At 52.7% G+C, this 27,696-nt stretch overlaps 1 protein-coding gene across 2 annotated transcripts in view; it reads left to right on the top strand.

Moving 5' to 3' along the window:
* Positions 1–27,206, top strand: part of PFKFB4 (6-phosphofructo-2-kinase/fructose-2,6-biphosphatase 4) — a 36,045-nt gene extending 8,839 nt beyond the window's left edge. For both annotated transcript variants that reach the window (XM_059389654.1, XM_059389652.1), the window contains exons 3-14: positions 78–174; positions 4,198–4,264; positions 7,125–7,199; positions 7,558–7,614; positions 8,339–8,460; positions 10,823–11,030; positions 11,616–11,762; positions 19,035–19,139; positions 20,727–20,856; positions 20,963–21,025; positions 21,947–22,011; positions 24,087–27,206. In XM_059389654.1, the coding sequence (XP_059245637.1) occupies positions 78–174; positions 4,198–4,264; positions 7,125–7,199; positions 7,558–7,614; positions 8,339–8,460; positions 10,823–11,030; positions 11,616–11,762; positions 19,035–19,139; positions 20,727–20,856; positions 20,963–21,025; positions 21,947–22,011; positions 24,087–24,146 (1,196 nt within the window). In that variant the 3' untranslated portion in view covers positions 24,147–27,206. The remainder of the gene's footprint in view (positions 1–77; positions 175–4,197; positions 4,265–7,124; positions 7,200–7,557; positions 7,615–8,338; positions 8,461–10,822; positions 11,031–11,615; positions 11,763–19,034; positions 19,140–20,726; positions 20,857–20,962; positions 21,026–21,946; positions 22,012–24,086) is intronic.
* The last annotated feature ends 490 nt before the right edge of the window (positions 27,207–27,696 follow it).

Here is a 27,696-nt window from a genome sequence, read left to right as displayed (position 1 = left end):
TGTGGGGGAGGGGAGGGGAAGAGAGAAGGCTGGCCTGGGGTGGGTCAAGGTCAAAACTGAGCCTTTCTTTCCCCCAGAATTCAACGTTGGCCAGTATCGCCGGGACATGGTCAAGACGTACAAGTCTTTTGAGTTTTTCCTTCCAGACAATGAAGAGGGCCTGAAGATCAGGAAGTGAGTGTGTACGTGTGTAATTATGTGTGTTTACATAGAAGACCTTGGAGCCCAGATGCCCAGCTGCTCCTGAGCCCTGGCCTTGCTCTGCCCCACTGGGCTATGACAGGGTTGGTCTTCTGATCTCTCAGGGTGTGGTGGGGTTGGGGATATGGGGACAATAGGCAAGGCTATAGGGCCTCTTTTTTTTAAGATTTTATTTCTTTTTTAGACAGAGAGAAAGAGAGAGAGCATGGACAGTGGGGAGGGGCAGAGGGAGAAGGAGCAGCAGACTCCCGGCTGAGCAAGGAGCCGGAGGTGGGGCTCAATCCCAGGACTCTAAGATCAGGACCTAAGCCGAAGGCCGACCCTTAACCTACTGAGCCACCCAGGTGCCCCAGGGTGGCACCTTGGCGGCTGGCCCTCCCTGGGATTTATGAAACCTTAGTAAGGACATCCTATGGGAGGGGAAGATGGGGCTTCAGAGAGATTGAGGAGACCTAGGACAGGTCATGGGCAGGCTGCAGAGACCTCTCACTTGCTTACCCCAAGCCCTCCACTGGCATGGCCTCTGATAAGGATGGGAGCCTGAGTGGGTGCGGGGACACAGGCCTCCGCGATGGGGCAGAGTGGGGGAGGGACCACCTTCTGGCACAGAGGGGGAAGGATTGGGCCCAGAACCGTACCCTTCCTACCTGATAAACTGTATATTTGGAGGATATTTGACATTTGCTTAGCATGTTCTTGGCATGTGTAGGACAGGCCTCGGCTTTGCTTTCAAGTGGCTCAGACTTCACCCTCCTGTTCTCATTCATGAGATGGGAATTTGCAGACCTCCTCCCTTCCCCGCCCCATTCACACTCGAACCAAGAACACCAACTGGTGGTCTGGGGATCTGTGCTCTTTTTGGCAGGTGTCAGCTGAGGGATCAAGAAGTCTCCTTACCGTTGCTTGGGGTTCGGCCATTGTGCTAGCGCATTTAGCAGAGGCTGGCCCAGCTCTAGTGACCTCCCCAAATCAAGCAGAGCTCCAGGCCAGAAGCTCTGTGTTTGTGGCCTAGGCCTGGATACTAGGCTGCCTGCTCAGTCTCTGGCCACCAGGGGGCAAGAGCTCCCCACTGTGGGGCATGGCCCTGGTGCAGCAGCACCAGGGAAGGGGAAGGGGAGTCTGTTGTTCAGGCCTGTGGCCCAATTGTGGGTGAAACTGGGGGCAGACTCTTGTGACCCAGACAAAAGGGAGGGGACTGGTATTTGCACTCCCACTTGTATGTTGGGCGCATGCTGCCCGTTGTCACTCCTGCCCATTTTACAGGTGAGGAAACTGAGGCTCAGGAGTCTCACATGAGATAACACATTTCTGCCCAGAGCCCAGACTTGAATCTAAGCCCACACCACTGAAGACTTCCGTGTCCATCTTTCTAGTGTTACCCAGTTAGTAGGTCAGAGGTTGTATCCAGTGCCAGTTCTGCAACAACTTCAAGCTGTGGGCACCCACTAGCTGGTTTGTCTTCTCCTGCGTGGGGGCCGGTGGTGTCACCTCACTCTCCCAGATGGGGAGGCATGGTCTGAAAGTGATGGTGTTGCTTGGGATCACGCAGGGTTTGAATCTGAAGCCAGGCCTGTCTAAATCCAGAGTGTCTGTGGGAAGAATAAGGGAGCTGGCCCTGCCAGGGCCCACCAGTAATTCAGCTCAGGCCTCCTGAAGGTAGGAGTATTGGGATTAACTCAGAGGGGGAAACGATGACTTGGAGAGTTTGGGGAGCTAGGGTAGGGTGGCCCAGATGGAACAGAGGCCCCAGTGGGAGAAGCTGGGGGTGGTTCACTGGTGCCTTCCTGCAGGCAGGCCCTCTGGCTATTCCTGGAAACCCTCTCTCCTGGATCTGAAGGCTAGCTCTGGCCCCTGGGCTTCAGGACCATTTCCCAATAACCAGCCCAAAATGCCCACAGGTACATGGCAACACAGAAGGATCAGACTTTTTAAAATGGGAAGCCTGAGAAGGGAAGGCTAGACTGTCCAGAGGCCTGGGTGACCCCAACATGTTGTTGAGGTCCCTGGGGATACACAACGTTGATGTCTGTCCCTGACACCGGGCACCGTGGAAGGTCCAGGGAAGGCATACAGTCACGTGTGCACATGCAGGTCACGTGAACACACGTGCCATCGGGCACACTTAGTCTCCTACCATACATGAGCCTGTGTGCACATACGCCCATGGGCACATGCTTGTGCATCTAACAATCCTATTCAGGTCTGTCTTGACACGGTCCACCTGGAGTTAGCATCAGTCTGCACAGGGGAAGGGCTCAGTCCCACAAGACCGTCCCTGCTTCACACCCACACCCCCATACGCTCGGGCTCCCGGGCTGTTGGTCCCACGTCTCCACTGGAGCCCCGAGATCCCCCTCACTGGGTGTTGCCTCAGCCAGAGCAACCTGCCAATCTTAAGTCCAGGATCCAGGGCATTCACAGAGCTGGCCAGAAATGGCTTCAGCAGTGCGTTGCCCAGACTCTCAGAATTCAGAGTTTTTCTTGGCAGAAGAAAGCTCTTTTGTGTTTTTAAAGATTTTATTTATTTATTTGACAGAGAGAGAAAGAGAGAGAGCACAAGTACACAGGCAGGCAGAGGGAGAAGGGGAAGCAGGTTACCCGCTGAGCCGAGAGCTTGATGTGGGGCTCAATCCCAGGACACTGAGACCATGACCTGAGCCAAAAGCAGAGGCTTAACCCACTGAGCCACCCAGGGGCCCCAGAAGAAAGCTCTTTAAAGTTTTAACCAAAAGACCGGCTGGGGTGCAAAAAGGTCACAAAGAGGCATAGGAGCAGAACTGCTTCTGGGGACCTGGACTCAGCTGTGCCACCAAGTTGCCCCTAACCCCAGCAGCCGGCCCCCTGCTCTGCCTGGCCTGTGCCTTCATGCTCAGGCCCTGGGGCCTGGCTGGTGAAAGGCCCTACAGCTCCGTCCTTGGATGTGCTGCAGGTTTGTGTACCAAATCCGAAGATCAAACAAATGGAAGAACTTTCTAACTTTCTAACTTTACTCTTGCATCAAGAAAGTGTAGGTAGGGGCACCTGGGTGGCTCATATGGTTAAGCGTCTGCCTTCGGATCAGGTCATGGTCCCAGGGTCCTGGGATTGAGCCCCGTATCGGGCTCTCTGCTTAGCGGGGAGCCTGCTTCCCCCCCCCCACCCCCAGCTCTCTGCCTGCCTCTCTGCCTACTTGTGATCTCTCTCTCTCTGTCAAATAAATAAATAAAATCTTTGGGGGTAAAAAAAGTGCAGGTAATAGATAAAAGGCTCGAGTGATCTGCCTGTCTCCAGACATTAGAGGAGAAAAGGATAGTATGAGGAAGACCTTACGTATGGCAGCCCATTTCGCAGCAATAAACCAAAAGGCTGAGATGTTCTGAAGGCGATATAGTTGATGGTTAGTCATGGGGAAGATTTCGTCTTCCAGAGGGTCCGTGGACATAGGTGCAAGAGGCAGAGACACAGCACCCTCCTCCATAAGAGTTTCACATATTTGCTCTTCCAGGAAAGCAAATGGAATATTAAGTATAATGTCGCCCTGGGGGCCAGCAACACCAGCCCCCAGCACTCACACACAAGGAATCATCTGGTTTTAAAAGTGCTTATTTTGGGGCTGCCTGGGTGGCTCAGTCGGTTAAGCATCTGCCTCCAGCTCAGGTCATGATCCCTGAGTCCTGGGATCGAGTCCCACGTTGGGCTGCCTGCTCAGCTGAGCGTCTGCTTTTCCCTCTGCCTCTTGGTTTCCCTCTGCCTGCTGCTCCCCCTGCTTGTGCTCTCTCTCTCTGTCAAATAAATAAATTCATTAAATCTTAAAATTATATATATATCCCCAGTGGCCAGGAGCACATAGCCTTCGGGTTATAGGAGCAGAGTTAGCAAAAGTACTGAAAAGGACCTCAAGGAGAAAGAGACCTTGAGAAGGGTAGGGGCCCCAGGGACTGGGCCCTTCCTGGTCAGGGTAGGATGTGTCATGTTCTGTGGCCCTCTAGGGCTGACCCTGTGTTTTCTCTTCTGAAGGCAGTGTGCACTGGCAGCCCTCCGTGACGTCCGGCGGTTCCTCAGTGAGGAGGGGGGACATGTGGCGGTGAGTGGGACATCCCCATGTCTTTTGGGAATGACGTGGGAAGCCTGCCTACATCCACCCTTTTGCTTGTCAGGTGCCTGGCAGGGAGGGGAGGGTATATGTGGCTACAGCAGCCTCTGGCTGCCAGGCCCTGAGAGGAAGTCTACAGTCGCCATACAGAAGGAAGCCGCAGGCTGGATGTGTGCTGGGGATTTCCCTCTGGACTTGTGGTTGCATTTGACCTAGTAGGTCTCCCTTCTGGATACTCAAATTGTCGGTCACCACATGGGGTGATTGCGTTACCTAAGTCTTGATTAAGTGTGATTTCTGCTGGGCTGGAGAGAATCCTGCCGCGCATTTAGTGGCTGTTCCTGGAACCTGCTGAATCCTGGGTAATGGAATTCCAACAATGTGCTAGCCCCTCCCGTCAGAGGGATGGGTGGGGCCAGCTTGAGCCTGGGCGTCTATAGGAAAGGCCCCTCTCCTCACCCTATGCAGGAGAACACAGGAACTGCTTTTTCCTTCCTTTTTCCTCTTGGAGGTGTGGTTCCTGCAGCTCTTAATCCCAGCTCCACCTGACTCAGTCCCCTTCTTGGTCTCAGGAGTTCCCACGTCCTGGCTCCCCAGTTGAAGCCCTGCTCTTGGCCCCCGTGTCTTCTTTTTCCTTGACTCACTGACTTGTTTTGTTGGAGCTCGTCCTCCAGTAGCTTCCCAAGGAAGGTACTTGGGAATTACCTTGCATGAGATCTTGCTTGTCTGGCAATGGCTTTTCATCCTCCTGTCTGATGGTTGGGTTTAGGTGGGAAGTATTTTTTCCTTTAGAATTTCCACAGCATCGCTCTGTTGTAGAGTTGGCTTCTAGAGTAGTGTGGAAAAGCCTCATGGCGTTCTGATTTGCTGATCTTCCCAAAAGTTTTGTCTCTTGGGGCTGCTCATGCCCTTTTCTCTGGGGAGGACTTGACGGCTTTGTGGTCTCCTCCATTGTGCTGGGTCCCAGGGCCACCCTTTCTAATGTGAAACTCTTTTCTAACAGGTCAGGGAAAATGTCATATTGCTTTAATAAACCACCCCCACCGGTTTCTGACAGTTGATTTTCTGCTCCACTCCCAATTTTCTGAGCTGCTTTTTCGAGAACTCCTGGTGGTTTCATGCTGGACCCGAGCCCCAGTTATCTTTTTTTTCTCTCCCGATTTCCTACCTCTGTCACTTGTGGTCTATTTTCAGGGAGACTTTCTTAACATTACTGTACAAGTATCCAGTTGAATTTTTTTTTTTTAAGATTTTATTTATTTATTTGTCAGAGACAGAGGGAGAGAAAGCGAGTGAGCGCAGGCAGACAGAGAGGCAGGCAGAGGCAGAGGGAGAAACAGGCTCCCTGCCAAGCAAGGAGCCCGATGTGGTACTCGATCGCAGGACCCTGGGACCATGACCTGAGCCGAAGGCAGCTGCTTAACCAACTGAGCCACCCAGGCGTCCCTATCCAGTTGAATTTTTAAGGAATTTCTGTGATCATATTTTAATCTCTAAATTCTACATTTCTTATCTTTGAGTGTTCCAGTTTTTTAGAACTCTGTTTCTGTTTCAGGGTTCTTACAGTATTTTGTATCTCTCTTTAGATAATAGTTGTAAGGGTTTTTTTTTGTTGTTGTTGTTGTTTGACATTTCTTTCTGTTCCCTGTCCCATCTTCATTTTTTCACAGTTCGTTTTATTCTTTTCTATGTAGTCTCTGTTTTTCACGTTGAGGTTTTGCTGGAGCATCCCATGAGCCCTGGTTGAATGCCCTCTTAAAAAAATGATGCTCAGGGGGCGCCTGGGTGGCTCAGTGGATTAAAGCCTCTGACTTCGGCTCGGGTTGTGATCCCAGGGTCCTGGGATTGAGCCCCACATCAGGCTCTCTGCTCAGCGGCAAGCCTGCTTCTCCCCTCTAACTCTGCCTGCCTCTCTGCCTACTTGTGATCTCTCTCTGTCAAATAAATAAATAAAATCTTTAAAAAAAAAAAATGATGCTCAGGACACCCAGTGGCTCAGTTGGTTGGATGTGTCTACTTTTGGCTCAGGTCATAATCCCAGGGTCCTGGGATCAAGCCCCATATCAGACTCCTTGCTATGTGGGGAGCCTGCTTCTTCTGCCTGACACTCTCCCTGCTTGTGCTCACCTTCTCTCTCTCTCTGACAAATAAACAAGTAAAAAAATATATATTTTTTAAATGATGCCTTAAAACCTGGTTTTAGACATGCGAGTGAATGGGTCACTCCTGAGGGCACATGGACAGGTCCCAGCGGTTCACAAGGAGGCCCAGGCGGGTCAGCCTGGCTGGACAAGGCAGGGAGAGGGCCTGGGGCTCCACCTGCTCTTAGTTTCACCACTAGGCAGTCCCCCCTGTTTCCACTGCACACTTGTCCCTTTTCCCTGGGTCCCTTTCCTGATGCTCCCCATTCCATTCAGGTGGGTGTGCTCTGCTGGCTGAGGGCTTGTGTTTGTTTTTCTCCGTTTCTCTAAGTTAGTCCCCAGAATTCTGCTAACATCTCTCCTGTTCTCTTTCTTCTTCTTTTCCCGTCTTTGCGGAGTCTCAGGGTAGAGTGACGATAAACGGGGATTCCACACTCCATGTTTAACTGGTTTTACAGGAAGTCCTGTTGGCCAAGCACGGATTGAGTGCCTGCCGGGAGCACAGGCACCCACTCCTTCCAGCTTCCTTGAGGCGTGTTCCTCAAGGAAGGGGAGGCCTGGCCCAGGCCCTGCAGAGACTGGCCAGGCAGGTGGCCTGGGCACCAGCTGGTCCCTGTGAGAAAAATGGTCCCTGTGCAGCTGCTGTTGGCTGGCCTCCCACCTCCCTCGCTCTGGGGCCAGAGTCCGAGTTAACCCTGGTTTGGTCCTAGGTTTTTGATGCAACGAATACCACCCGAGAACGGAGAGCGACCATCTTTAATTTTGGGGAGCAGAATGGCTACAAGGTAAGGCGTCTTTGGTCCACCTCCTCGGTTGGGTTCGGACCCTCCAGGTCCCTGTCACAGCCTCCTGATGTGTGCGGGGGTCAGGCAGGTGAGCTTCTGGGTGGATGTGGGGTACAGGGGTTACTATTTCCTCTCCGCCTGGGCTTTTCTTTCCAGGGAAGTGGGTGTCTTGTGGGAGGGTTCTGGGTAGGGTAGCACCTAGTTTGGTTTGGGGCTTCTCGAGCCTGTCCCCACCCCAGAAGAAGGGCTCTGGGGTCAGCCTGGCCCTCAGGGAGGTGGGAGCTCCGTGGAGCCAGGCCCAGTGCGCTGAATGTGTCTGTGGTTCCTTCCCTCCTGCCCGGCCTTGTCCTTGCTGTAGACCTTTTTTGTGGAGTCCATCTGCGTGGACCCTGAGGTCATAGCTGCTAACATCGTGGTGAGTGGTGTCTCTGACCTTGTGGGGGATCGTAGTGCAGCGGAGGTGGCGTGGGACAGCGAAGTCCATCTGCGGTTTTGGACCAGTGCCTAGGCTGGCCTGGCTTTGGGCTTCTTGAGCTTTGGGTGTGGCAGGGGAAGGCTGTACAACGCCAGGTCAGGTGATTGGAGACTCTCCCATGCAGCAGGCCCTGTAGCTGGGGGGCGTGCACTCTTGTTCCCTCCTCTTGCCTTCCCCTCCCTTTCCCCACCGTCATTCCCTGGACAGTGGGAGAGGAACTTCAGCCTCTGCAGGTAGGGAGTGGGGGGTAGGAAGCAATGTTTATATTTTGAAAGAGAAAGAGATTTGACATCTCTCCCCTACACCCTATCTCCTTATCCAAGGAATGAACATCTGGGTTGGGGGAGATGGTTCAGCTGGGAAGGGGCTTCCAGGCCCTTCGCCCCTGTGGCCTCACCTCCCGCTGTGGCACAAAGATGAGGACTCCCCCCTTCAGCTGCCCTGTAGTAGTCTGCCGGCACTAGTGTGGAAATGAAGACCGGGGGACTGCTGGACTCTTCCTAATGGAAGAGTCTCCTGGGGTCGGCCTCCAGCCTCATGCCCCCATCCTTGTCCTGGCCTCTGGCTCAGCATCCCCTCACCCCCCGCCCAGCATCCTCCTTGGTCTCTGGCCCTGCCTGGCCTCTAGCCCTCATGTGTCCTTGCTCTGTGCCTGGTCCGACAGCAAGTGAAACTGGGCAGCCCTGACTACGTGAACCACGACAGTGACGAGGCCACAGAAGATTTCATGCGGCGCATTGAGTGCTATGAGAACTCGTATGAGTCGCTGGATGAGGACCTGGACAGGTGAGTGAGGCGAACACTGTGTTCTGCAGCTATGATGGGTGGTGGGCGGGGGTCCTGCTCGGCTGCCTCCTTGTGACTCGCCGGCGTGGTGGCTAAAGGGTGGCCCCAACAGGCAGAGATGGTCTGGCCTTGTTCTTCCCTTTGGGCAGAAATTGTGGGCCAGGGACGCCTAGGTGGCTCAGTGGATTAAGCCTCTGCCTTTGGCTCAGGTCATGATCCCAGGGTCCTGGGATCAAGCCCCACATCGGGCTCTCTGCTCAGCGGGGAGCCTGCTTCCCCCTCTCTCTCTGCCTGCTGCTCTGCCTACTTGTGATCTCTGTCTGTCAAATAAAAAAATAAATAAATAAATAGAGGTGACTTGCAGAACCCCTATTATCTTATGTGAGGCTCTGCAAGTCAGAATTTTCTGTTATTCCATTCGACTCTTGATCTCAGGGTCTTAAGTTCAAGCCCTGTATTGGGCATAGAGCTTGCTAAAAAGAAAGGAAGGGGGGCACCTGGGTGGCTCAGTGGGTTAAAGCCTCTGCCTTCGGCTCAGGTCATGGTCTCAGGGTCCTGGGATAGAGCTCCACATCGGGCTCTCTGCTCAGCGGGGAGCCTGCTTCCTCCTCTCTCCCTGCCTACCTCTCTGACTACTTGTAATCTATGTCTGTCAAATAAATAAATAAAATCTTTTTTAAAAAATAAAAAAATAAAAAGAAAGGAGGGAGGGAGAAAGGAAGAAAAAAGGGAGAAAGAATTTTCTGCTATTCTCTTATAAAATCAAGCCTAATTTCTGTGTGAAGGGCCTTCCCGCAGGGCATTTGCAAACATTTCATGTTCTGTGAGTGCACAGTTTGTGTTTTGAGGCGGTGGGGGTGGGGGGAGCGCCCAGATCCTGTCTACATACAGCTGGCAGTGGCCTGTGCTGGTTAGCTCCACAGACTCCTTCTGGAATGGCAAACACAGCAAAAGTAAGTGTTGGGTGGGGAAGGGTCTTCAGACCCGCAAGGGGCATGCAGTTAAGGCTCTTACAGTAGCAAACTCTATCTGTAAAGGGTCAGGTAGCAAATATTTTAGGCTTTGGGAACAGTCTCTGTTGAGGTATTTAACTCTGCCATTGTAGTGCAACGGAGACATAGACAATATGTCAATAAATGGGCATGACTCCTATTCCAATAAAACTTTATTTACAAAAACAGGCTGTGGGCCGAATTTGACTTGTTGGCCATAGTTCACCAACTTCTGTGTAATAGCCTAGTGGGGGCCGCGGGTAAGTCAGTAACACCGTGGCCCCTGGTAAAGTATTGCATAGTCGCAGATCATAGGCAAGACACAGGCGACAGGGTAAGTTGTGCAGCATTACCTGAACGTCTGGGATATAAACGTGGGCATGGGTCCTGTATGATCATAGGAGAACATCTCGTGCGTACAAACCAGGGGGAACAGGCGCCTGGAAGAGAGATGATTTCTGGGAGTCTTTACAGAACAGTTCCTGCACTGACTGAGCGTCTGTGGCCAGCCCAGGCCAGTCGGCACCCACTGCCTGGGCCTCTGTGGTTTTTTGTGTTTCTCCAGTCACCCCAAAACAGTGGTTCTTGTGATTCTGTGACCTGACTGCACGAGAGGGGCTTAGCCAGATGGAGCGCTCCTGTCGGATTCCTCAGTTGATGCTGCTGCTGTTTTTATTGGTGTTTGTGTAACAACCCTAAACCTAAACGCAGGCCCTCAGGCCAGACAGTGAGAACTCAGCTAAGAACCTTCAGACGGCCTTCCCAGGCCAACCCAGAGCACGATGCCCGAGAAACCCTGCCTTTCCTCCTGCTGTCTCCCCAACACCCAGCAAACATAAACAGACGAGTGAGCGGGTTCTCCCAGCCGCCCCGCTGCCCAGCCTGAGCGAGCAAGGGAAGCGGCTGAGCTGGGGTACAGGAGCAGGCTTCCTGGGGGAAGGAGAGGCAGGTCCAGGAGTGGCTGGCCAGGGGAGCGGAGGTGAAGATGGTTTGCCAGCTACCTCAAGGTCAGGCCTGGAAAAAACTCTCTCTTCTTCACCTTACAGACTGTGCGTTAAGAGCTCAGAGGTAGGCAAGTGGGGCCTGGGGGCCACAGAGCTGGGGTGACAGTCACAATGTGTATGACTGACCCTTTCGATGTCACCTTTTGGAAACACAATAAGTGTTGAGCACCTCTCACGGGGTCTGTCTGGATGTCCCACGTGTTGTGTTGCTCCCTCCTCATCCCGTCACTTGCACATCCGCTCCCCGTCCCCTGTGTCGTGATCTCAAGCGTGGTGGTCCGGAGGACACAGCTCTGTGGCTGGCAGGCTGAGCCCTCGGGGTCGCAGTCACACTTACCTGTCTCTGTCGCCCTTCTCTCTGGAAAGGGATCTGTCCTACATCAAGATCATGGATGTGGGGCAGAGCTACGTGGTGAACCGCGTGGCCGACCACATCCAGAGCCGTATCGTGTACTACCTCATGAACATCCACGTGACCCCCCGCTCCATCTACCTCTGCCGACACGGAGAAAGCGAGCTCAACCTCAAGGGCCGGATCGGCGGGGACCCGGGCCTGTCCCCCCGGGGCAGGGAGGTCAGTGCATGTGTGTGTACGTGAGCTGGCCTGCTCGGGGGTGGTGGGGGGAGCCGTGGGCAGCTGGGTGCATGTATGCATGTGTTCAACGGGACTGGCTCTAGCTCTCGTAGCTCATGTGTAATATAGGTGGATGACCTTCATTCAATCTGGAATGTTCCTATCATGTAGGAAAAGTCACCAAGCACCACGCTTGGATCTCTGGCTTCCATGTGAGCTATCACCAGCTGAATCCCTTTCCTTGGAAAGGCACGCTGTTATGGGAGTGACCCAAGTCCCTGCAATGCAGCTGATGGCTGCCCCGCAGTCTGGGGGAGATGCTCAGGCCTCTGTGGGGAGGCCATGTGGTCCGGGCCATCCGGTTGGGAGGTGGGCGATGGCGAGGGGCATAATGCTTCACAACTGGAATTTGGAGCATCTGGTAAGAACGTGTAACGAGAGCGCTCGCGGGTGTGGGTGCTCGCAGGAGGTCAGTTCTCTGTTCTGAGGCTGGGTGGCATGATTCTGTTGTGCCCTATGGCTTTGTGGTCCTTTGAAGGGCAGCCTTGGGCCTGTGAGTCTGAATTTGTTTCTGATGCATTTCAGTTCGCCAGAAGTCTGGCCCAGTTCATCCGTGATCAGAACATAAAGGACCTGAAGGTCTGGACGAGCCAGATGAAGAGGACCATCCAGACAGCTGAGGCCCTGGGTGTGCCGTACGAGCAGTGGAAGGTCCTCAACGAGATCGACGCGGTAATCAGATGCCCTTTGCCGCCCTCCCAGTGCCCCCGCCCTCCACTGCTCAGTGCCCTCAGTGCCCGCGCTCTGCTGCGGGGTGCCCCCAATGCCTGCCCTTCACTGCTCGGTGCCCCCAGTGTACCCGCCCGCCCTCTGCTGCTCGGTGCCCCCACCCTCCGCTGCAGTCCCTGCCCCTCCCTTGCCTGGCGTTCACTATCCCCATCTGCTCACCATCCCCACTGACCCTCACTGCCCCCACCCTCTGCTGCTCGGTGCTCCTGGGCTCAGCAGAGCTCAGCCAGGGCAACTGTGCCAAGGCCCTGGGGCAGCTCTCTCCTTCACTTTCCTTCAGTTTTTAGGGATTGGATTCCCCCCCGACTTTCCTTCTTTTGAATTTAACTATCTCGACCAACCAAAATTTCTTCTAGTGTTCCAACATAAGCCTTAAAAACTGATCTCTCTCCAGTTAACTCACTTACCAATAACCACCCATCTATCTTTTCCCTGTTGATTTATTTCATCTACTTTTATATTAAGTATGATTTACAGTATCACACAGATTTTATTTTATTATTTTTTATAGATTTTATTTATTTATTTGACAGACAGAGATCACAAGTAGGCAGAGAGGCAAGCAGAGAGAGAGGAGGAAGCAGGCTCCCTGCTGAGCAGAGAGCCCGATTCGGGGCTTGATCCCAGGACCCTGGGATCATGATCTGAGCCGAAGGCAGAGGCTTTAACCCACTGAGCCACCCAGGTGCCCCACACACAGATTTTAATTATGGTAGTTTTTTAGTCTGTTTCTTGGCCATTTGGGTATCTTTTGTGAGGTCTTTCATTCTTTTTCTTCCCAGACTGGATTGTCTGCCTTTTTTTTCTTGGTGGTTTTTAGAAGTTCTTTATGTATTCTGGATACGCTCCCAATGTTTGACTGGGAGCTGGACGTTTTGGATGAACCGTGCTGGACATAATTTAGGCCCACGTGAATGTTGCTCTCCCCCGAGGATTAACTTTCACTTTGGGCAGCCGGTTGGGGTGGGTTACTGTAGTCGACTCAGGCATAGAGCAATTGCTAAGCTGCGTTTTGATCTTTGTAGAGGGCAATCAATGTTCAGGTCTTCCTCCTTCTCCTAGAATGTGGCCTGTAAGGTTCTGATGGAAAACCTTGTGGGCCCAAGCTTCTGTTTCTGGCCCCTCAGCCCAACATGGTTGCCAGCTCGGCCAGGCTTCTGTCTACTCAGTCCCTACTTCCTGTTTGGCTTCTCCTCCTCGCCGCCTCACCCCGATTTTATTGAGATATGATCGGCATGTAACAGTGTGTTACTTTTAGGTGCACAACACGAGGATTTGGTAGAGTTATATATTACAAAATTACTAAAATAAGTTGTCTGTCAACGGCCATAGTTATTCATTTTTTATGTGTGTGTGAGGAGAACTTTTAAGATCTGATCTCTCAGCAACTTTCTTTCTTTCTTTTTTTTTTTTTTTTAAGATTTTGTCCATTTATTTGAGAGAGAGTGAGAGAGAGAGCACAAGTGGTGGGGAGGAGAAGAGAGAGAAGCAGACTCCCCACTGAGCAGGGAACCCAATGCGGGACTCAATCCTGGGACTCGATGCCGGACCCCGGGATCATGATCTGAACCAAAGGTGGATGCTTAACTGACCAAGCCACCCAGGCTCCCCTCAGCAACTTTCAAATATACGACAAAGTATTGTTAATTATAGTCACCATGATGTACGTTATATCCCAAAAGCTTATTTATCCTTTTTTATGTATGTATAATCTAAGATTTTATTTATTTGTGTGTGTGTGTGAGAAAGCGAAAGAGAGAGAACAAGCAGGGGGAGCAGCAGGCAGAGGGAGAAGCAGGCTCCCTGCTTAGCAGGGAGCCTGATGCAGGACTCAATCCCATGATCCCAGGATTGTGACCTGAGCTGAAGGCAAACGCTTAACCAACTGAACCACCCAGATGTCTCAAGACTTATTTATCTTATCACTGGAATTTTGTACCCTTGGACCACCTTCACCCATCTCCCTCACCCCCAGCTTCTCATCCTTTTAACTGCCACTTTCAAAGCAACAGAACCCCAAAAGGAGAAATGATGCCATGTACCAGGTTTCTATCTTTGGCTTCCCTTTTCTCCAAGACCTCGGCCCCTCACGGCCTCCCCGCCTTGTTGCTCTATGATAATATCAAGCAAATTAATTTTTTTTTTTTCCTGTCTGGCTTTTCCAGTTGCTCTCCCTGGAGGGCTGTTCTGAAACAGGCGAGGCCACCGTTGCCTGAAGTGCAGGCTGGTAATGAGAGCAGATTTGAACTGTAGAAAGGTCACCCCAGCTGGCATAGAGAACGGGTTGTTGGGGGTGAGGAAGGGGGACAGGCTGGAGAAGGGAGACCAGTGAGAGGCGCCCGCAGTGGCACCTTTCCAGGTGACACTAGAATGGTAAGGTGACACCTGGAATGTGGCTAGCAGCCAAGCAAGAAAGAGAAGTGGAAGGATCTGCAGGCCCCTTACTCATTTATTCACCTATTTATGCCAGCCCGCCCTGTGGTCGGAACTGGACCAGGTATAAGGAACCAACATGTGGGAAAGGGGAAAAAAGTGATAACTGCGAGGGGCGCCTGGGTGGCTCAGTGGTTTGGGCCGTTGCCTTCGGCTCGGGTCATGATCTCAGGGTCCTGGGATCGGGTCCCGCATCGAGCTCTCTGCTCGACAGAGAGCCTGCTTCCCTCTCTCTCTCTCTGCCTGTCTCTCCATCTACTTGTGATTTCTCTCTGTCAAATAAATAAATAAAATCTTAAAAAAAAAAAAAAAAGTGATAACTGCGAAGAAGACAAGCATCCAGAACCATTCCAGGTTTCCGGCCCCTGGGAGGGGTTCTGGGTCACGTGAGGGCAGGAACTGAGTCTTCTTGTGTCCAACACAGTAGGGACTCACTAAATATTTATCTACTGAGTGTTAAGGAGAGAGTTTGGGGGAGAACTGGTGAGCTCTTGAAAAGGGTAAGCACTTTTTGTGACCCTCCTGTAGCTCCTTTGACCGCCTTGTAGGCTCCCATCAGCTGGGACTGCTGGCAGTCATGGAGGCCGGCGGCCATGTTTCCACCGGGATGCGCCCTGCAGGGACTCAGTCCCGGCTCTAACACTGGGCTTCACACAGAAGCCTTAGGCCACCCCAGTTGTTTCTTTTTTTCCCTTTGTAGTTAATCTGATTATTTTCCTAGATGCTGGTGAATTTTCTTCTTTATCTTTCCACTTTTCCTAATATCTGTGATCTAGTCATCATTCTTCTTTGTTTATCTTTGTTCTTTTCCTGGGTTCTGGTAAACAGCCTTGGGCTAGCCTTCTGTTTCAACACTGGGGTGTGTTTTTTTTTTTCCCTTAGTTCAGTCCACAATTCATGGCCTTATCTGTTTCTTTCTTTCTTTCTTTCTTTCTAAATACCATCTTTTTTTTTTTTTTTTTTTTTTTTTAAGATTTTATTTATTTATTTGACAGAGAGAAATTACAAGTACACTGAGAGGCAGGCAGAGAGAGAGAGAAGGAAGCAGGCTCCCTGCCGAGCAGAGAGCCCGATGTGGGACTCGATCCCAGGACCCTGAGATCATGACCTGAGCCGAAGGCAGCGGCTTAACCCACTGAGCCACCCAGGCGCCCTCTAAATACCATCTTTATTGAGAAATAATTCACATACCATCTGGTTCACCTACCTAACGCGTACAATTCAGTGGTTCTTAGTATAGTCCCACAGCTCTGCAACCACAACCACAATTAATCGCAAACATTGCATTGCTCCAAAAAGCAACCCTGACCCCATCCCTCCATTTCCTTTCAATTCCTCCCCCCAGCTGGAGGCTACCACTCATCTGTTTTGTGTCTTCGTGGACTGGCCTAGTGGGGATATTTCATATAAATGGAATCATACACTATGCGATTTTTTTGTATGTGACTTAGTGTTTTTTTTTTTTCTTTCACTTAGCATGTTTTCAAGGTCCATGTGTGTGGTAGCAAGTGTCCGAGCTTCATCCCGTTATGTTGTCCCGTATCCTGTTGGACGGATGTACCCCATACAACATATCCAATCCTCAGCTGATGGGCTTTTGCGGGATATGCATTAGGGGGCTCCTAGGAATGATGTTGCTGTGAACATTCGTGTGCAGCCTTTTGTGTGGACACGTTGTCCTTTCTCTTGGGCATATATAGAGGAGTGGAATTGTGGGCCCATGTGGTAGACTCTGTATTTAACCTTGCAGAAAACTGCCAGGCCGCAGCCTTGTATGTTCCCACCAGCAGTGCCTGAGGGGTGTGATTTCTCAGCATCCTTACCAACTCTTGCTATCATCTGCCTTTTTTTTTTTTTATAACCTACCAACAGTAGAACATCCTTAAGCAAGCTCTCTGCCATTTTCTAACAAAGATCGCCTTTTCTTTAGTGTCCAGTAAATTACCATTTCCATTTCCTTCTGAGGCCTCACCAGAAGTACCTTTCACATTCATATTCTTTTTCTTTTTTCTTTTTTTAAAATATTTATTTATTTATTTATTTGAGAGAGAGAGAGAGAGAAAGAGCATGAGTGAGGGCAGTGGGGCAGAGGAAGAGGGAGAGAGAGAATCTCAGGCAAATTCCCCGCTGAGCGTTGAACCCGGTATGGGGCACGATCCCAGGACCCCGAGATCATGACCTCAGCTGATGTCTCCAGTTGGCTGCTTAACCAATGGAGCCTCCCAGGTTCCCAGATCCCAGAAATACGAACCCCAATGTTTGTATTTCTATTATGCTCGTGAGGATATATGTATTTCTAAGATGATAGAAGCTCTCTCTACCATGCTTCACTTCCATCTGAGCCTTTACTAGAATCACTATCAGTGCCCATATTTTTTTTAAAAGATTTTATTTATTTATTTGACAGAGAGATCGCAAGTGGGCAGAGAGGCAGGCAGAGAGAGAGAGAAAGGGAAGCAGGCTCCCTGCTGAGCAGGGAGCCCAATGTGGGGCTCGATCCCAGGACCCTGGAATCATGACCTGAGCCGAAGGCAGAGGCTTTAACCCACTGAGTCACCCAGGCGCCCCCTCAATGCTCATATTTTTGCCATAGTATCTGGTGCTTGCCAACAGCCCTCGGCGGTCCTTAACTTACAGCTGTAATCTCTGTCCTTGAATGGCCTTCTTCCCTGTATGTGTCTCTCTGTGTCTTCACTTGGTCATCTTGAAAGGACGTCTAGTCAGTGGACTGGGGCCCACCCTTGGTGACCGCATTTACTTGGTTACATCTGAAAAAACTCTTTTTCTTTTTTCTTTCTTTTTTTTTTTAAGATTTTATTTATTTATTTGACAGAGATCACAAGTAGGCAGAGAGGCAGGCAGAGAGGAGGAAGCAGGCTCCCCGCTGAGCAGAGAGCCCGATGCGGGGCTCGATCCCAGGACCCTGAGATCATGACCTGAGCTGAAGACAGAGGCTTTAACCCACTGAGCCACCCAGGTGCCCCATTCTTTTTCTTTCTTTCTTTCTTTCTTTCTTTTTTTTTTTAAGATTTTATTTGTTTTAGGGGTGCCTGGGTGGCTCAGTTGGTTAACGTCTGCCTTCAGCTCAGGTCACCATCCTGGGGTCCTGGGATCAAGCCCTGGGTCAGGCTCCCTGCTCAGAGGCAAGTCTGCTTCTCCCTCTCCCTCTGCCACTCGTCCTCTTGTGCTCTCTCGCTCTCTGTCAAATAAATACATAAAATCTTTTTTAAAATGTGTTTTATTTATTTTAGAAAGAGAGTGAGAGAGCATGTGTGAGCTGGGGGAGGGGTAGAGGAAAGGGGAGACACAGAATCTCAAGCAGACTCTGCACTGAGCACAGAGCCCAACACAGGGCTCAGTCTCACAACCCTGAGATCATGGCCTGAGCCAAAATCAAGAGTCCGATACTCAATTGATGGAGCCACCCAGATGCCCCCAAACCCTACTTCTAAATAAGGTCACGCTCACAGGTACCCTGCATTAGGACTTGATGGTCTCTTTCAGGAAGGGCACATCTGACTCAACAAAGATGCTTGGTCTTTCTCGGAATTTTCTTATTTCACGTAAGTTATCTCATTTGTTGGCACAGAGTTGTTCACAATAGCCCCTTAGAGTCTGTTCTCATTCTGGAAGCTTGGTAGTCCTGTTCCTCTGTGATGCCTAATCATAGTGACTGGAGCTTTTTCTCTTGTCAATCTATGGTCTGTGAATTCTGTTCATCTTATCAAGGAACCCACTTCTGCTTCCATTGTTTTTCTCTGTCTTCTGTTTTCTGTTACATTCCTTTCTGCTCTGGTCTTTATTACTTCCTTCCTTCCGCTTGCTCTGCCTTTAGCCTGCTCTTCTTTTTTCCAGTAACTTAAGGTGGAAGATCAGATTATTGATTTGAGATCTTTCTTCTCTTTTTTTCCCCCATACAGACATTTATAGCTAAAAGTTTTTCTCTTGGCCTTTCCTTCTTAATAGATACCTTTGCCCCAAGGCTTGGTCTAGAAAACAACTTAGAACAAAGGCAGAGGCCAGCAACTTTTTATTAGGACATTTTATGGCTTCTTCCCCTCTTGGGGCCCTTAAACCACACTCATGTGTTGAGAACCAGTGTTCTTTGCTGGATTTTTTTCTTAAAAATAGCATTTATAGAAGGTAATCTACACTATGTGTGAGTGTGTGTGTGTGTCGAAGGAATTCAATTGACATCTTGCTTTATGGCTTGGACGACAGTCCATAACTCAGAATACATATTTCTATAGCACAGAGAACAAAAGACACAAGGAATGACGCATAGTTAACATTCCTGGTTTTTTTTTTTTTTTTAAAGATTTTTTTTTTTTTTGTTATGTATTTATTTGACAGAGAGATATCACAAGTAGATGGAGAGGCAGGCAGAGAGAGAGAGAGGGAAGCAGGCTCCCTGCTGAGCAGAGAATCCGATGCTGGACTCGATCCCAGGACCCTGAGATCATGACCTGAGCTGAAGGCAGCGGCTTAACCCACTGAGCCAACCAGGCGCCCACATTCCTGTTTATTTTTATGGCGTAAACTGAATGGATGAAAAAGACTGTTGTGGTAGCTCTTTACAGATGAGGGGCTGCCCCCTTGGTCAGTGTCCCCACAAGCCTGCTCTTTCCAGAGGGATTCTAAGCTCCAAGCTGGGAGAGCCCCCGTAGCCCAGGAAATGCTCCGTAAACCTGGTCCCCTCTGCCTGCCCTCCCCCGCGTCCCCGACCGAGGGCTGATCCCTGGGCCTGGCATGGGAGATGTGACGACTTCCGTATCTCCTTAGGGTGTCTGTGAGGAGATGACCTACGAAGAAATTCAAGATCATTATCCACTGGAATTTGCCCTGCGGGACCAGGACAAGTACCGGTACCGGTACCCCAAGGGGGAGGTAGGTGGGATATGGGGGCTTAGCCCCAGCTGCCCCCTGCCATCTGCCCCAGGGCCCCTGGGGGACTCTGGAGCCTGCGTGGGCAGCAGGTGGGGCCTGACCTCAGAACTTGGCCAGGCTGGGTGTGTGTTTCATCTATGCCACTTCCCTTCCATGGTACCCAGGCCGCGGTCCCCACCCACCTTCGGCGGCAGATGGACATGGCTGCACGGGACTCCCAACTCTGAGACTCGTTAGATTCCTACTCTCCGATGTTCCACATCCTTGCCTTTCCCCTTCCCCGGGGTATCCCAGGGATCATGCATGCCCTCCCCCTGGCTCCAGACACAGGGCCCTGAATACAGGCTAGGAAGACCTTCCTCAGTTGAGTCGTGGCCACAAGAAGCCATGTGCTCAGACACCTTCCCTCAGACTGGCTCCTGCCTCAGCCCAGGGCCCAGGTCAGAACTTGGTCACCTTTGACTTGGGTATCTCCCACTTCCGGGAGGTGGCCTGGGACAGTGGCCAGATAAAGATACCCCTACAGACACACACATGTATGGACATACGTGGACAGCTGCAGAAGCTGCCCCCCACCCCAGGTGCCAGGCTTTTGGCCCCCCTTGCTAGACTATCTTCAGGAAAAGTAAGCTCCGGGGAGCATTAATTATTCCCTACATCGTACTGTGAGGCAAAGCTCAGATTTAAAACTAACCCAGATAACCATAGAAAGAAGCAAAGCAGTTGCCTGTTCAGAGTTGAGAATATAGCAGGGGAAATAGGCAGGGAAATTACAGTTACCGAAAGAACTGATCTAGGATTCCCCAGGAACTAGGGGCATTGCTCCCCGTCAGCCTGCGGGGGGCACTTCCGGCTCCAGCTTGAGGCTGTGTTTTGAATGTTTTGACGGCCTGCTCACTGTGTGCAAAGAGGGCTTGATCTCCAGTGGAAGTCTCTACACCTTAGGGCCCACAGGTTGGTCCAAGGGCTCCCTCATAGGCTACCTCGCAGCACCCAGGGGAGGCCCAGGGCACTTCGACCATGAGGATCTTTGTTCCTGGGCCTTCAGGCATGCTGATGGGTCATGTTCCAGAAAGTTCTGGGGGTCTTTGCTCCTCCCACCCCATGGTTCTCTCTGTGCGTTCCATCTGACATGGGCTGGAAGGGCGCTGCATCTCTACTACCAGTCCTACTTTCCAGCAGCTGGGGGTTCCACTGGGGTCCCTGTGGGTAGGCAGGAAGATGGCCCCCTTTGGCTGGCAGCCTGAGGCCCAGCCCGGCCCTCCAGTCCTCCTGGGACTGGAGGATGCATTCTCTTTCGCAGACTGCCAGTTCTTCTCCCCTCCCAGCTTCCCTCTCAAGCTGGACATCTCACTGTCCTATAGTGACAGGCCCTAGCCCGGAGCTGCCCACCCCCACTGCCCATGCCCCCGGGGTGCCAGGCTGGAGGATATCTAGCCATAGCCTCCCCTAACAGTGAGGGTCCTGGAAGGGAGGAGGTAGCCTGCTACCAAGAACATTTCCAAAAAAAAAAAAAAAAAAAAAAGAACATTTCCATCACTACTGCTGGAGCAGGGCCTGAGGGACCCTTCCTGCTTGTCCTTGTAGTCCTACGAGGACCTGGTCCAGCGCCTCGAGCCTGTCATCATGGAGCTGGAGAGGCAAGAGAATGTGCTGGTCATCTGTCACCAGGCTGTGATGCGCTGTCTCCTGGCCTACTTCCTTGATAAGGCAGCAGGTACTGGCCGGCCCCCAGGGAGGTGGGGTGTGTATATGTGAGAGAGATAGAGGGACTGTTATGTGAGCGTCCCTGGTGTGCCAGTCCTGCCCATCTGTGTCCACAGAGCAGCTGCCCTACCTCAAGTGTCCGCTGCACACCGTCCTGAAGCTGACCCCTGTGGCTTACGGTAAGGAAGCTTCTGGAACACTGGCCTGCTTGCTAGACACTGGCTTTCCACGGGGCTCCATGATGTTTCTGCGGATCCCTTGAAAATCCCCTTAGGGGCTTAGGGTCTCGTTCTTTCTCTGTCTACTGTCTACTCACTGCCTTTCCCAGTTTCCATTTTTTTTTTTTTTTTTTTGGTTTTAGTTTCTGTGGCCACATGAGCCTTTCCAGCGATCCTTAACCATCATCCGCCCGCATGACGGGCTTTTCTGTTTTTTTCTGAAACCCCGACGGCCCCCAGGACCTGGGCCTTAAAATACTCAGAGTATCTTGAGGGCAGACTCATTTGAGCCCCACCTCTGCCTTTCATTATGCCTGCCAGGGACTTCAGGCCACCTTCTAAGCTCCTGGGTCTCAGCTCGTCACCTTGAGCACATGCTACGAGGCACCCCTCAGGGGGTCGTGTCCTTGGGAGAACGACCAGAAAGCCCAGCGACAGCTGATGTCAGGCCCCTGTGTGCCCATCCCCTCGTGCCCATTGCTCAGAGCCCCTGGTGTGATGTGGATTTGGCCTTGTGTTTGTGGCTTGGGGTTTGAGTGGTTCAGGGGCCCTGAAGGCTCACGGATCGATAACATGTGGAGCTCAGGCCTGGGGCTGCTTAGACGGCTCTGCCCCGGCAGTGGACAGCTCATGTCCTCGGTGAAGCCCTCCTGGGTGTCTGGGCTTCTCACCAAGGCTGCACGGTGGCACATGATAAACACAGGGCTGCGGTGTGCCTCGTCCTTCCTCGCGTGCAAAGCTGCCTAAGGTGGGAGGACTGGGTGAGGCTGAGAATGGCTGCCTGTTCTCTTGACACCCAGGGCTCCCACCCGAGAGAAGCCTCTACCCTCTACCCTCTACGGCTCCAGGAGGGGAAATGGATTTACATCTTCCCTTTGGCAGGTTGTAAAGTGGAGTCCATATTCCTGAATGTGATGGCTGTGAACACGCACCGGGACAGGCCTCAGGTAGCAGCGGGGTTATGGCTGGGGTGGTGAGCTTATTCCCAGGGGTATCCAGATACCGCATCTCCCAGGCCCAGGGCCAGCTGGGGTGCCTGCCAGAGAGAACTTGAGTTCTGTGCCAAGCCTGCTGTCCTGTTATCAGGGCAAGGTCATGGCTCTGGACCAGGCCTTCCCAAGGGGGCTGCCCTGGGAGTGGGGAAGTCCCTGGAGCTGGGCCACCAGGGTAGGAAGTACCTGACCCTGGGTATGGTGGCTTCCCAGCAGCCCTACCGTAGAGGTCTGAGCCAGCGGGAGAGGGAGCCTCAGCTGGGAAAGAAGTAGGAGGCCTACAAGGGGACAGGTGGAGATTCTTCCATGATCCCCTCTAAGTTCAGGCCTCATGGGCATCCTTTCCAACTTCAAGCACCTTTAAAAACTAAAATGGTATGTGCTTTTTGTTGGGGAAAGGGCTCTACAGGTTTAAGAGTATGTTGGTGCTGGATAGAGATGGTCCTGCTACAGAGCAGTTCATGACCCTGTGTTCCCCCAGTGCCTTGTTTAAGATAGAAGCTCCTCGAACCATTGCCTAGAACCCCTTTCCATGTCCATGGGAGGTCTCTCTGCCACATTGCTTACCTCTTCCACTGAGGCCAAGGGCTGGACCGGCCCTTCTGGATCCCATTCCTGGAGTCAGGTGCACCAAGAAGGCTCCTGGGGTCTCCGTTGTGCCTCCTGCCCCCCATAAGGGGGTATGGGGGGCTCTGGGTCCCTGCCAAAGGTGCACAACTTGGGCTGCTCACCTGCAGCCCCTTGGCCTTGATCCCTACTGGCAGAGATATGTGGATGTCTTAAGGCGCTGCCCCCTCACTGGGACCATCCACCGTGCAGGCCTCTTCCCTGTTTGTCCTGAGACTGCTGCAGGCCCCCTCTGGCCCCCATAGGTCACTGGGGAAGGCATGTCCTAACAGGTGCCCTTTGTGTTGAGGGAAGTCCAGAAGGCAGTGGGCCCTCTCTGACTGATAGGGTAGGGGTGATGGTAAGAGAAGCCCCTGGACCTGGCAGGCACTGGGGGCTGAACATCTATAGGGTGGGACCCATAGGTTCCCTGGCAGCCCCTTTGCCCCCCTCTGCATGCTGGCTTCCGAGAGGCCACCTTCCGCTGACCCCAGGTTCCCTTTAGGTGGCAGGATTCCCGGGCTCTAGCCCATTCTTGGGAGCAAACTGAGATGGGAAAGGGGCCCCCAGGAAGCCTGCCCCATCCCGCATCAGAGTCATACCTGTCCCTCCCCTTGCAGTGGCTGGTTCAGCAAACCCAGAGGTGGGCCCCTGGGGGCCATTTCTTCTTCCCTGTGAGTCCGGGCGCATCACGGTGGCCTCAGGTGACCTGCTTCAGCAGGTGCTGGTTGTGAGGGCCCACAATCAAGAAGATGGGCCACCAGGATTGGGGGACTCATAGCACCGTCTCATGGAGCTGAGGAAAGTGTCAGGCCCTGTATCCCTCAGGCCTGAGCCCCGCAGCCATGGAAGGGGCTGGTCTTTGTGGCTGGGTGAGGCCTGTCTGTAGCTGCCAGCTTCAGGAGGTCCAGGGCACCCTGCGCCCCGGCGCTGAGAGGACAGAGCAGGCCGCAGACGAGGAGGGGTACACAGGCTCCTGGGCCTCATCAGACACCTGCCCACCAAGACTTAGACCAGGAGGTGGGCACCCCCAGGAGCGGGGTGCCCTTCCCTGCCCCCACCGGTGAGGATTTGAGCCCCCAGCCACTGTTCCCTCCCAGTTGCCTAACATCTGAGACAGGAGGTGCGAGGGCCTCGTTCTGGGCACTGCCGGTCCCGTGAGCAAGGAGCCAGCAGGACCCAAGCACCTTCCTCCCCTCCTTTGACTTCTTGTGCTCGTCCACCCACTCACCTGTGGAGAGGCTCCTGGGCACCTCACTCTTAGGGAAGTTTGGGAGTTGGAGTCCAACAGCCAGGGCTCTGGGAGGGTGAGTATGTGAACCCAGAAGACTGCAGCGATGAGTAAAGTAGACAGCAGGACAGTGGGTGTCCATCTGTTCTGGCCACAGAGTGAACGTTCTGTGTTTTGTGTGTGTGTTTTGCAGAATGTAGACATCTCGAGGCCCCCGGAAGAAGCCCTTGTCACGGTCCCTGCTCACCAGTGACCATATCTCCTCCACTGCCACCCCCAGGCAGATATTGAGCTCTGCAGGTGCGGTCATGACAGGCCCCCAGGCCCGTGTGACAGTTTCTCTGCTGGAACATCCCAGAGGCCATGCACTGGTCCCCCTGATTCCTCATCGATGGTGACAGGGTTAGACGTCGTGCCCGATGGGCTGCTGTAAAGCTTTGGCCAGACTGGATCTGCCCGGGGTGCCCCTCCCGTCCTGCCCGCCGGGAACCGGAGAGCCGCCAAGGCCCGGCCCTCGTGTCGGAGCAGCTCGTGAATGCCGTGGGCTCACTTCAGCAGAAGCCCACAGGGGATGCGGCCCTTGTGGTCACCCCTTCTCGACCGTGTATACGCTGGAACATTTTGGGGAGCTGGGGGCCCAAGATACCCCTGCCCCATGCCTGTCCCGGTGAAAGCACATGAAGTCGGGGTGGCCGTGTGAACGCCCTTTCCTGTGCCGACGCAGGTGCTCGAGGAAGAGGCTGCCATCCCGCCTCTCCGTCCCCTACTGTGCTCCCCTCGCTACCTCTGCCCCGTCACCGCTGTGTCCACACAGGAGCGGACCCTGGTGGCCGAGAAATGCATTTGCTGTGAACCATTCAGAGAAACAAGCCTGTCCTGGCATTCACTGCCCTCCACCCGTGAGACCGAGCAGGGGACCGGCAGGAAGGCGGGGGCACCCTGCCCAGGGGAGGATTTTCCCAGCATGGCACAGCTTCGGCTTCCTGTGTGTGGGAGCCTGGCGTGAGAATCACCCTGGGGGGCTGCTATCTGTCATACACCCCTGAGTTCCTTTGGGCCCAGGGAGGCAGGCTGGCCTCCCTGGGCGCCAGGGTCCTGGCTCCCTCTTGTCTCTGGGCAGGAGGCATGGCTGGCAATTTGAGAAGCTGCGTGGGGGGGTGTCTGGGTCTGTAGTCAGAGGCCCTGCTGTCCACAGTTGGGTCCTGGTCCGGGATTCTGAGCCCACATTGTACCTGGAAACTTCCCTGGCAGAATAGCCCATCTTTCCCAGCCTCCTGGGGCTTTGCAGCCTGTAGGTACCGCCTGCCCCTGAGGGGAACCTGTGCCCCCGCCCCGGCTGGTCATCTCAGCCTTGTGCACTGCAGTGGCCGTGGACAGACCTGGTGGAGGGCTGGGGCAGGAGCTTCTGGACTTACGACTGCCAGAGCCCCTAGCCCTGAAGTCAGGACCAGAGGACCATGCCACTGCCTTTGGGACATGGGGACCACAGCCCTTGCTTCCATGTCCCCCAGAGTTTTGATGACTTGGTCACTTGGACATGCTTGCTTGTTGGCCTTGGTGGGTCTCTTTGGTTGGCGTCGTGTACATTGAGACGTCCCCACCTCTCCAGGACCGGCTGGCCGAGGCACGACCAGCGAGGCACAACCAGCGAGGGCAGTCAGGAGCTGCTGGACCCAGAGTGTTACGAGGACTAAGATTGGGCAGAGGGAAGTCTGGGGGCATGGCATCACTTGGGGCAGATCCTCTCCGCCTCTGCCTGGAGTGTTCTCTGCATGGGCAGCCACCCACTGGTTGGCTGCCAGGTTTTATCCATGACGGTTCTCATGTCAAAACATTTGTGTCGAAGACACGTGTGCTTGTGTCAAAGACATTTTCCCATTCTCCCTGGAATGGGTGATGGTTGGTGGATCTCAGCTGCACATCACACTGTGTCCAGCATTCTTTGCAATAAATACTTAAAGAAAAAATTGGGGCGCCTGGCTGGCTCAGTCAGTAGAGCATGTGACTCTTGATCTCCGGGTTGTGAGTTCAAGCCCCATGTTGGGCCTAGAGCTTACTTAAAAAAAAAAAAAAATTAAAAATGAGAATCTAAGGTTGTAGCTTGTGGCCATCTCTCCATTTCTGAGGTATTTTCAGCTGGTTCTGAAGACTCCCACATTGAGGACTCTCATAGGTCTGTGTTGGGATCTTCAGTCCAGCTCCCACTTCCATGCCTACCCCTCTCTGGAGAGGAAGCTGTCTTGTCCTGGAGTTAGTCCTGGGCCTGGTGCCCATGGGCAGGGACAGGACCGAGTTTTCTCTGGGCCAACCTAGGATTCTGGGTCCTCACCCAGGAAGCAGATGTGTGAAGGGGCATCTGAGGTGGAGGACCGTTAAGGGGAAATTATGGGTTCCAGATCATGGCATCTTTGGGGAGCGGATGGAACCAGGGGCTGGGTCAAGGATGGAGAGGCGGCAGGGCGTTGAGTGGGAGCGTGTTGGCTGGTTCTGCCCTGTTTTCTTTGTCACCTGCCTTTGGGCTGGGGAAGATGGTGACAGGTAGGGTTTTCCCTTTCTCCTGGTCCAAGACTTCACTGGACTCTGCATGCTTCCTGCGCTGGGGCCAGGCTGTTGGAGGGCAAGTCGCAGGGCTGCTCCTCAGTGGACACGATGGGGCTGGACATGTTGGCTGCCCATCTGCACCTCTCCCAGTGTGTCGGGATGGAGGTAGCTGTGGCCGGGCTGCTTCTGTCAGGTCCGGTGTTGCCAGTAGCTATGGCTCTGCCTTACCCAATTGTGTCATGATCAGTGACAGAAACCTCTGGCCTTCATCCCCAAGTTCAGCGCGATTTCAGCTGCGATGGTCTTCCTGGTGGTCAAGATTAGGGGACAGCTTGATGGTCCTCCCCCCGTCTCTGGACACTGAGGTCCTGTGTGGACACCTGAGAGGCCTCAGCACTTTTGGGAGAAGATGTTAAAGACTTCTAATAGCAAAGCAACAGCAGAAGGAAAAAGATCTAACACTATGAGAATTTTTCTTTAGGTCCAACGTTCTACCAGAGCCATAGGAAGAGGGATTATATTTCGTCGTATTGAAAAATTGTATAGTATTTTGGGTTGCTAGGAAACAATGACCATCATTGGATGTTAGGGTTAGAGGACATTTGGATAGAAAGAAATGCTGTTCCAAAGGCATAGGCTTTAGCAGGGGTGTCTGGATGACTCAGTCAGTGGAGCACGTGACTCTTGATCTTGGGGCAGTGAGTTCGAGCCCCACAATGGGTGTAGTGATTACTTAAAAATAAAATTTTGGGGGGGGCACCTGGGTGGCTCAGTGGGTTAAGCCGCTGCCTTCAGCTCAGGTCATGATCTCAGGGTCCTGGGATTGAGTCCTGCATCAGGCTCCCTGCTCAGCAGGGAGCCTGCTTCCCTCTCTCTCTCTCTGCCTGCCTCTCTGTCTACTGTGATCTCTCTCTGTCAAATAAATAAATAAAATCTTTAAAAATAAAATAAAATAAAATAAAAAATTTTTAAAAAGATTTTATTTATTTACTTGACAGACAGAGATCACAGGTAGGCATAGAGGCAGGCAGAGAGAGAGGGGAAGCAGGCTCCCTGCCGAGCAGAGAGCCCAATGCAGGGCTCGATCCCAGGACCCTGAGATCATGACCTGAGCCGAAAGCAGAGGCCCAACCCACTGAGCCACCCAGGCGCCCCTAAAAATAAAATCTTAAAAAAAAAAAAAAAGGTTTCAGCAACATTTGAGTTAGGTTTATAATATAACAAATACATACTATATATTAAAAGAAAATACAGTGATCACT

This window comes from Mustela nigripes, chromosome 2 (genome assembly GCF_022355385.1).
Source record: "Mustela nigripes isolate SB6536 chromosome 2, MUSNIG.SB6536, whole genome shotgun sequence".
NCBI classification, from domain to species: Eukaryota; Metazoa; Chordata; class Mammalia; order Carnivora; family Mustelidae; genus Mustela; species Mustela nigripes.
Note: the sequence above shows the minus strand (reverse complement) of the source record. Positions and strands in the feature narration are given on the sequence as shown.